The sequence below is a fragment of the Silurus meridionalis genome, chromosome 15 (genome assembly GCF_014805685.1).
Source record: "Silurus meridionalis isolate SWU-2019-XX chromosome 15, ASM1480568v1, whole genome shotgun sequence".
Classification (NCBI taxonomy): domain Eukaryota; kingdom Metazoa; phylum Chordata; class Actinopteri; order Siluriformes; family Siluridae; genus Silurus; species Silurus meridionalis.
Window position 1 is genome coordinate 17,519,808 of NC_060898.1, and position 10,508 is coordinate 17,530,315.

Sequence of the window (10,508 nt, forward strand, 5' to 3'; positions counted from 1 at the left end):
TCCTGTAATAGACTGTAATTTTTAGACTCTGATGTGTGCATATATACAGTGGTGTGAAAGTGTTTGCCCCTTCCTGATTTTTTTTGTTTGTCACACTTCAATGTTTTAGATAATCAAACTAATTTAAATATTAGTGAACACAACATGCAGTTTTTAAATGAAGGCTTTTATTATTGAGGGAAAACAAAATTTTAAACTACATGGCCCTGTGTGAAAAGGTGTTTGCCCCCTGTTAAAACTGGTTTATCACACCGAGTTTGTTTTCTCTAGCCACACCCAGGCTGATTACTGCCACACCTCTTCACAATCAAGAACTCTCTTAAATAGGACCTGGCTGACAAAGTGAAGTAGACACACATGGCAAAAACATGGAACAGTGGAGAACCTTCCCAGGAGTGGCCGGCAAACCAAAATTACCCCAAGAGCACAGCGATGACTCATCCAAGAGGTCACAAAAGACCCCACAACAACATCCAAAGAACTGCAGGCCTCACTTGCCTCAGTAAAGAGACTGGGTCTGCATGGCAAGTTCTGATATGAAAACCGCTGCTGAGCAAAAAGAACACAAAGGCTCGTCTCAGTTTTGCCAGAAAATATCATAAATGATCCCCAATACTTTTGGGAAAATACTCTGTGGACTGGCGGACAAAAGTTTAACTTTTTAGAAGGTGTGTCCCATTACTTCCGGCATAAAAACAAAAAAAAAAAAAAACAGCATTTCAGAGAACATCATACCAACAGTAAAATATGGTGGTGGTAGTGTGATGGTCTGGGGCTGTTTTGCTGCTTCAGGACCTGGAAGAATTGCTGTGATAAATGGAACCATGATTTTTGCTGTTTACCAAAAAATCCTAAAGGAGAATGTCCGTCTGTTCGTGACCTCGAGCTGAAGCGAACTTGGGTTCTGCAGCAGGACAATAATCCAAAACACACCAGCAAGTCCACTTCTAAATGGATAAAGATAAAAAAAATAAAAAGGAAGACTTTGGAGTGGCCTAGTAAAAGTACTGACCTGAATCCTATTGAGATGCTGTGGCATTACCTTCAAAAGGCAGTCCATGCTCGAAAAACCTCCAATGTGGCTGAATAACCACAATTCTGCATGGATGAGTGGATCAAAATTCCTCCACAGTGCTGTAACAGACTCATTGCAAGTTCTCACAAATGCTTGATTGCAGTTGTTGCTGCTAAGGGTGGCCCCACCAGTTATTAGGTTTAGAGGCAAACACTTTTTCACACAGGGCCGTGTAGTTTTGGATTTAGTTTTCCCTCAATAATAAAAACCTTTATTTCAAAACTGCATGTTGTGTTCACTTGTGTTATCTTTTACAAGTATTTAAATTAGTTTGATGATCTGAAACATTGAAGTGTAACAAACATGCAAAAAAAAAAAAAGAAACCAGGAAGCAGGGCAAACACTTTCCCATCACTGTATGTATGTATGTATATATGTACAAACTGACTAGGCATAACTATATATAATATTGTGTTGATCCCTCTTTTGCTGCCAAAACTGTCCTGTCCCATTGGGCATTAACAGCATTAAGTTCTTCAGCAATTTGAGCTACTGTAGCTCATCTGTTGGATTGGACCACACAGGTCAGCCTTCACTCCTCACGTGTCACCCGTGGTCACCCACAGGTTCACAGCTGTTCCTTCCTTGGACCACTTTTGATAGATACTGGCCACTGGAGACTGGGAACACCCCACAAGAGCTGCAGGTTTGGAGATGCTCTGACTCAGCCATCTAGTAGTCCCAATTTGGCCATTATCAAACTCGCTTAAATACTTATGCTTGCCCATTTGTCCTGCTTCTAACACATCAACTTTGAGGACAAAATGTTCATTTGCTGCCTAATATATCACACTCACTAACAGGTGCCATAATGAAGAAATAATGTGTTATACACTTCATTTGTCATATTATGCCTGATCAGTATATATACATATATATGATGTATTTATTAAGGATATCTTGTCAATCTGGTATGGCTAAACCGGAATTTGCACGTTTTGTAATTTCCCATCTGAGATTCTTGTTACAGTGACATCTCGAGAACAAGTGATTGGACACTTGTAAGATTTATACTTTAGCATTGAAACCAGCAGATGTATTAATACGATTTTGGAATCGGATCACAGCAATATCAAATGTCTAGTTTTTCTACACTTAGCTTCCTTCTGTTTGTTACCTACACATTCATGTTCAGGATCTTTCGAATCTGGCCCATTCATCTGTCTATTTGTGTTAGCAAAATACCAAGATTGTGTGAAAATCGTAAATTTACTAATTTAATTTTAGACTTGGAAAAAAAACATGGTTGAGGTTACAGCAGCTCAAATGTCGAAAATACATTTTCTGCTTCCTTTCTGTCGGAAGTATATATTGAGTGTGTTTTAATATATTTTTGCCACACAGATTTGTACCAGGAAGGTTTAGGTTTAGTGTTGATGTTTGAGTCCAATTGTATAGTTATTTTTTCTAAAGTACCATATTACAGAGCGATTTGTATTTCAGATGCAAATACACTCTCAAGTGTCAGCGGTTTGTAACAAGACAAAGCTGTAATTTTATCTAATTTATAGCTAATGGAACCTAAGTTATAACACGAACTAACATTTTTCGCAAATGTTCAAACATGGAAATGTAACTATCAGAACTTTTATGCTGTAATGTAGTTCACTTCATGGTGGAATCTGGTTTCATTTTTTTACAAAAACACCACATTACATTTTACCAGCAAGCTCTGAAAATATGACCAATAAGCTTGATAAAGTCTATGACCACTGATAAACACAATGTCCTGACATTGTTTATTGTAATAACACTTTAAAACTGTATGTCGTGAACGATTCATAACGGTAATTTCACAGGCACGTGTAGCAGCACGGCTCTGCCTGCAACAGATAACTGATCAGAGAACACGTGACACAATGTTCCTGAGATTATAAAGGCACCATTACAAGAAAAAATAAACAGAAAAATAATTGCTATCGGGAAGAAAAGGTGTAAGTTAATTTTATAGTCGCGCCAAGATAATAAAAAAAAAGTTTAAGGTTTTTTATTTTATTAAAAATACGCATAGCAAAATTAGCCGGATAGTTAGCTGTGGGTGGCACTGATTACTTTTATTTTGAATTTATTGGCGTAATGTGAATTGAGCGGAAGTTTGTTGGATTACCTCTTCACGCTAATGCCTTCCGCGGAAAGCAGACTTCCGGTTAGATCAGTTCTAGTTCTTGTGTGTGTGTGTGTGTGTGTGTGTGTGTGATAGTGATAGAGAGAGGTGTTTGTTAAAAAACGCGGTTCAGTATCAGTTCTACTTTTGCTAGTTAGCAAAAAGCTTCGCAGCTAACGTGAAGTAGGTCGCTGACAAAAAGCCAGAAAGTGTCGCAACGTCAGGGATGGCAGAGTGACAGCAGTGATTATTATGACATCATAATGGTTTAGAAGTCAAGTAGTTTAAGTAGTGGTTTAGTAGGAGAGTTAAAGTGACCAAGATGCTGCAGGGTCCGCATGGCGGTTCTGAGCGCGATAAACCGCTCGCTCGCATTCCCTTTACTGTTTTCCTCTTGGGCACCGTGTTTCTGCCTTTTGCCGGCCTCATTACCTGCGTCGTGCTTTCAATGATCTGCAATTACAACGAAGCCACGTACACTCACTGCCAGGTGTGTATTCCAGCACAGCACGGGGAACTACCTGCTCAATGTTACTGTATACTGCCAGTAATCCGCTAGAAATGGTCTTTATCACTGTCTCAAGTCCACCTGTAATCCATCTGAACTGTAAACCCAGGGCGGAGAGCTGCTTTCCAGGGGAAATTAACGTCTAGAGAAGTTAGGAAGTGACGTCATAGAATAATTTCCATATTTATTAATCGACGAGATAATTTGCATATCAAAACAACTCTACTATGGATGAGTTTCATCTTAATTTTGCTCTTACAAACAGCCAAATAAATTCAGATGGATGGATATATAGGTAGATGGATGGATGGATGGATATCTCTCGATGTATGAATGCATGTATGGAGGGATGGATGAATAGATAGATGGATAAATAAGTAGTTTGATTTATAGATGTTTGTATAAATAGATTACTTCATATATTCCACAGGGAAATGTATTATTTTGTAACTCATTAGGTCATGATTGATGAAAGACAAAGACTGCCAGCATCAAATAACGGACATTGAGAAAATTAGTCAAGTCAAGTCAAGAAGCTTTTATTGTCATTTCAACCATATATAGCTGATGCAGTATACAGTGAAATGAGACAACGTTTCTCCTGAACCCAGGTGCTACATAAAACAACATAAAAACACAGTCACAGTACAGAAGAACAAAGGGCCAGGAACTAAGATCCTCACCACATAAAGTGCATGTGTGCAACTGGTGCAAACAGTGCAAAAGACAACACAAGACAGTGCAAAAGACAACACAAGACAGTGCAGAACAATACAAAGTATAAAAATAAAAGCAGCAGTAGCTCCGCCAGTAAAACTTGTCGTGACAAGATAAGGTGCACAGTAGCAGAAATGTAAACAAATATAAACAGAATTTTGCAATCCTATAATAGTGTAAAAAAAAAAAATATGGTAGCAGCAATCAAGATAAAGTGAACAGTGACCAATGGATTCACAGAATAATGTGCAAATAGTGAGTAAGGATGGGCATTGCTACACCACTCAACTGAAATCTTACAACAGGACAATGGCATGTAGATGTATTTGGACAAAACATAAACAGGGTTATGGTGTTATTTCTTTATTTGCTTGTACTTTTTTGTGATTTGATTTTCATCCAGATCAGTCATGTCAGGGATTTTGTTCTTCTCTCCTTACCTAACAAAGAAATTGTCTGATAACAGTATTTTCAGTGATTTTCTATACAAATGTTGCCTCAATTTTAAAAAGGAATACTGTGACCCCTCTGATATTGCTGGAAATTGGGGAGTTTCTGATTTTGAAGAATGTTTTGTAAGCAACATTTTTCTACAGTAACCCTTTTCAGTAATACTGAATAACCATCTCCTGGAAAACCTCAGCATATAAAAAAAAAACCATTTATGTGAAGCATCTGCCCTACATACTGTAAAACTGTAAAACATTTCAGAGCGAGTGCATTAATGTGTGTGTGTGTGTGTGTGTGTGTGTGTGTGTGTGTGTGTATATATATATATATATATATATATATATATATATATATATATATATATATATATATATATATTATAACTATATGTTCTGACCTTCAAAATAGCTTTATCATAGGTCCAAGTAAAAAATTATAATAGAGTAATAAGAAGTTTTATATGATAATCATTTTGCTCTCATTTTTCATAACTGTTAGCTGTTACCATACACCATCTTCACACACGGGTTCATTTCTCTTTTGTAGGTTGACAACTACCTCCCCTCTATTAGCGCAGCCATTAGCCTCACACCGCAGCGTTACATCTGGCGTTTCTGCATCGGTCTGCACTCGGCCCCACGCTTCCTCATAGCAACAACTTACTTCAACTTTTACAGAGGACGCTTTGCTAAGCAGATTGTGGAGCAGATCCTGAACGCCTTCACACTCCTCTGTGCTCTCAGCGAGAATGTGGGACTGCTGCTGCTTACATATGTCTGCTCTACTGAAACCTACAGTCAGTGTTGTTCAGCCCAATGTTCTTTTTCATAGGCTTCTGCAGCTCAAAACAAAATACAAGCCTAAAAATGTACAAGTCTCATATAGAACTGTTTTTAGAAACAAACCGAATCCAGATAGTTTCACCGTTCACTGAACTGATTTGGACTATAAACAACGAAGCGGCTAATTTATGGATTTTTCCTGTGTTTTTCCCGGTTGCCAAAAAACAGACCCATACATTAGACCAATGAAATTGCAGGACGGGTTCAGGTGAACCAATAAAAGTCTTTATATTAAATCAGATGCGCTCCCACTGAATCAGACCGCACCACATCATAAATATGGATGAGGTTCCTCTGACGTTTGACCTGCTGCTCACTAACTCCAGTTGCAACAGAAATCATATAAGCACAGACAGGTTGCCAAAACACGTGCTTTTTTATTATTCTTGGCAACAGCGTTACGGGTTAGTCAAAGAAACTTAGAAATGAGCATCAGAAAATAATAAGGACCGTGTAACAGTCACTGTCTTTCATTAAAGCCTGTGTAAAGTTTATTAGTTTCAATGTAGACTTATAGACAGGTGCGGCTCATTTATGTTCAAAATAAAAATCTTTGTAAAATTCAGTGGGTGCGGCTTATATATGGGTGCGCTTTATAGTCCAGAAATTACGGTATTTAACTACCATTGTTTCCCTGATTTTTGATAGTGTACACTTTTTTGTGAGTCCTTTTTCCCTTTTTATGGGGAAAAATTGCTTAATATAATGAGTTTAGTTTTTTGTCCCTACGGTTGCCATAGTATTAATTTTCTTGTTTCTGCAGGTCTGCACAAAAATGGCTTCATCACATTCCTCACCAGCTCTGTGCTCCACATGCTGTGCACCTGTAGGCTGTGGTATGTGATAACAAAGTACACCATTAGTACTGAGGTAAAGTAAACCCTTTTCTCACTTTTAGTTATGTTTGTGCTTCTATTCGAGGGGCTTTATCTTTTTCAAGTTGTGTGTTTGGACTACAGGCTGTATACTGGCTGGCAGGAATGGAAAACCGAAGCTGAAATATAGCTCTAGTAAACGGCTAAAGTGCAAATCTCATAACTACACCGACATCTGAGTTAGTTACCAGAATGTGTGTGAAAATATAATTTCAGTTTGAAAGATGCTGTTGGCTGTTATAGCACACTGTATTTCATTTCTTATTTTCTGATTGGTCAAAAAGTGTCGATTCATTTTTCTGTAACTTGAAATATCTAAAACGTGTTGTTCAATAATAAGATAAAAATCGAAAGCAACTCAAAAAAATGTTAAGCAGGAAATGACAACCGTATTGTAACTGGAAAACCTATAACGGCACACCCTAACGTGATTTTCTTGCAGATCTATCTAGGTAATTTCCTGAGACCTGACAGACCCTATATATTAATAAATATCAACAATGATTTATAAATATCAAAGCAGGGACTATAGTATAAATATAATGATGTGGGAGGGGGCTCCTTTTCTGCCACCCTGCAGGTTTTATTTTTTGTTATAATTTTATTGCAATTGCATAGATGTGGTTAAGATGTTGAACTTCTGATCAGAAGGTCATGAGAACAAATTCCACCACTGCTAATCTGCCACTTCTGGGCTCTTTGGCAGGGCCCTTAACCCAGCTGCTCAATTGTATGAATGAGATAACTGTAAAGTGCTCTGGATTAGGACATCTGTTAAATGCCTTAAATGTAGTAATGTGCTTGATTAACCCTTTATATGATAACTGTAATACAACAATTTGTGTGTATAATATTTTGCAGCACATGCAATCTACATACACACCTGATTTTACATGACAAACACACAAGTGATGCCAATTCACATGTATGTCTTAATACTTTTACTGTTTAGTCTGAAAGAGTGGGGACCCAAAACATTTTGAATTTCCTTTTACAAATATTCAAAGATCCTTTATAGGCCTTTCAAGTTATGCCTATTCCAGGTATAAGGAGGCTATGTTGTGTCATTTTAAATAAGAAGCTGATTATTATTATTTCCCCATTTGATCATAGTTCTGTTTTTAATGACCCAAATCAAGGGTAGTTATTTTGTCCAGCATATATACAGATTGTAGTCAATAACACAAGTTCTGTGCATCACCAGAGGGCACAATTTCCCCATCCTGCTTCTCCTTTTGTCATTTGGGTGTCATTATTGTTTGTGTAATTGTTCTCATTATCAGCATCCGATCTGCTCTTTTCAATTGTATGTGTGCAGCTAGTTTATAACTCAATTTGTGTATATATTCTTATTTTCTGTTCACAACTAATAGGTCACATGCGTAACCAATTCAAGGCAAATCAATCCAGACAAACAATCTTATTGAATATTGAAAGAATAGTTACAAATGATCATAGCTGAAATTTGAACTGTAATTTTTTTTCATTGAGATCACAAGTGGTGCAAATGCAGCTGTGAACTGGGAGTGTATGTGTTGCAGACCACAGTGCCTCTTTATTTTAAGTTTGTGAAGGTGTGTAATGCACAGGGGAAGTGGTTAAGATCGAGTGAAACATTTACAGAACCTCTCGCCAGATAATTGCACCACATCTAGTTGCAGAGGAGAAGTGGTGAAATGTTTAACGTTCAACCTTCTCTTCTCTCTCTCCATTTTTGTTTTCTCTCTGTCTCTGAAAACAGGAGATGACATCATACCGCTCCAAGGTCCGCCTCTTCCTCTTTAACATTATCATAGCCTTGGCTGCTGGTTACTTCTTCAGGCGCCACAACAAGTATTGTGAACCAGGAAGTGAGTTCAACACCTTAAACCTTTTTTCTAGGTCTCACTCGCATGAAGTGTTTCTGTAAAGACACGGCACGAGCCCATATTAGGAGAGAAGCACAGCTTCATGAATGTGGCAACAAAGCTTCATGAATGTGAATGTCCGATTGTAGCTGAATGAAAAATGAAGATTCTAAGTAATCTTAGGCCTAAGATCATTTTGGTAGTTTTGAGTTTGAGGAAAGTTTTTCCTCAAGTTTGAGGAAAGAACAAGACTGAGCCGTTACAACTCAAACCTTTAATATTTTACTCAATAACTCATGGCTGTATACAGTACAAGCCAATTTCAAGTCATTGTGTTTTGTTTTTAGTGAAGGTCCTAAACAAATAAGACACACCTACTTTAAAATTGACATTAGAAGAGTAATCACAAACTTGTTTACCGATTTAAACACTGGCATTGCAACGTATATATTTTTTAAAACAAAGTAGAACAGATGCTAATCTTGCTAGTCTGTTGCTAGTATTTCCTGTCCGATAACCTGCCCTCAGCTAAATAATTTACATATACACCATATGAACAATGTATTGGGACACCTGACTTTTCCAACCATGTGTGGTTCTTTCCCAAACTGTTGCTACAAAGTTGAAGGTATACGCTTTTATAGAATGGATGCAAGTCTCCTTCACTTGAGCTGGGAGACCCATAGCTTTTTCAAGCATGACTGTGTCTCAGTGCATAAAGCCAGCTTCATGAAGATATGCCTTATTTACATGGGATAAAGTTAAAGATATTGAGTGGCCTTCTTTGGAGTTCTGGACTCAGCCCTACACCTTTGGGATGAATTGGAATGCGGATTGCCCTCCAGGCATCCTTACCCTACATCAGTACCTGACATGGCTAACTCCTTTGTGGTTGGATAAGCACTACACTGTGCTCTTAAATCAAGTGAAACATCTTCCCAGAAGAGTGGAGGGTATTATAACAACAAATATCAACTAATGTGCAATAGAATATTCAGAAAGCACATTGGAATCTTACGGCCAGGTGTCCACAAATCTTTGTCCATGTTGTGTATGTGTGTGGATAATCGGGGATCTGATACAGAAGCAGCAAAGTTTCAAATTTAAAACAAAAAGCGTTTATCTATAACTGCATCATTTCATGTTATTGGGCATTTTTGTGTACTTGGTTTAGTCTGCTTTGCTTCGTATTATCACTAAATTCAATAAAATTATATTTTGAAAACAGCTATTAGCACATTTGTCCTCTCACCCAACAAACCAGCACTTTTGTTTTGGTGACACTGACTTCCATTACTTGTTAATAAAAGTACAACTAATAGAGGTCTGTCAACCAAAATAGTCAAAAAAGTCTGGTGCTGTTTCAAAAAGTTCTCTGCCCTCAACAATAAATTGCAAAGTCAATTTAAAACAAAAATGTTCCATAAACATCTCTGATTAATACATTATTCTTTGTTAACCAGCAACACATTTGAATCAGTGGTGGTGGAATAAAACATGTCAAAGGTAACCGAATATTTGTTTCTTCCTTTTTTCTAGTTTACACAATCTTCGCTGTATGTGAGTACCTGGTAGTGCTCTCCAACATCGCCTTCCATATGACGGCCTATTGGGACTTTGGGAGTAGAGCAGTGATGGTGGCAATGCCAGTGGAGAGCAAATACATCTGACACATCTGACAGCAAAAACACATGCACGTTGGAACCACATTATTATGAAACCAACTGTGGATCTGAATACATAGAACCATTATTCTTGTGCTGGGGTGTGTGTGTGTGTGTGTGTGTGTGTGTGTGTGTGTGTGTGTGTGTGTGTGTGTGTGTGTGTGTGTGTGTGTGTGTGTGCGAGTATGTGCATATGTACGCCATTTTAAAATTTCTTTACAAGAATGTTTTTAATTTTCCCAACACTCAAAATGTACTGTATCAGTGATTTGTGGGGGTTTTCTTTTGTGCGTGTGATTTTGCACTGATCTGAAAGCGTTTTAACTCAGCATATTTAATATGCTTGAAAAGAAAGGGTTTATAAAAGAAATTACACAATTGATCTAAAGTTTTGAATTATTAATAAAACACCTCTGATGATCTGTA

General features: G+C 37.6%; 1 protein-coding gene across 1 annotated transcript; it reads left to right on the plus strand.

The window, feature by feature from the left end:
• The first annotated feature begins 3,146 nt into the window (after positions 1–3,146).
• Positions 3,147–10,508, plus strand: pgap2 (post-GPI attachment to proteins 2). Its single transcript, XM_046868477.1, has 5 exons — positions 3,147–3,669; positions 5,401–5,650; positions 6,460–6,566; positions 8,313–8,421; positions 9,958–10,508. Exons 1-5 carry the CDS (start codon positions 3,502–3,504, stop codon positions 10,086–10,088), a joined length of 765 nt encoding a protein of 254 aa, XP_046724433.1. The 5' UTR covers positions 3,147–3,501; the 3' UTR covers positions 10,089–10,508.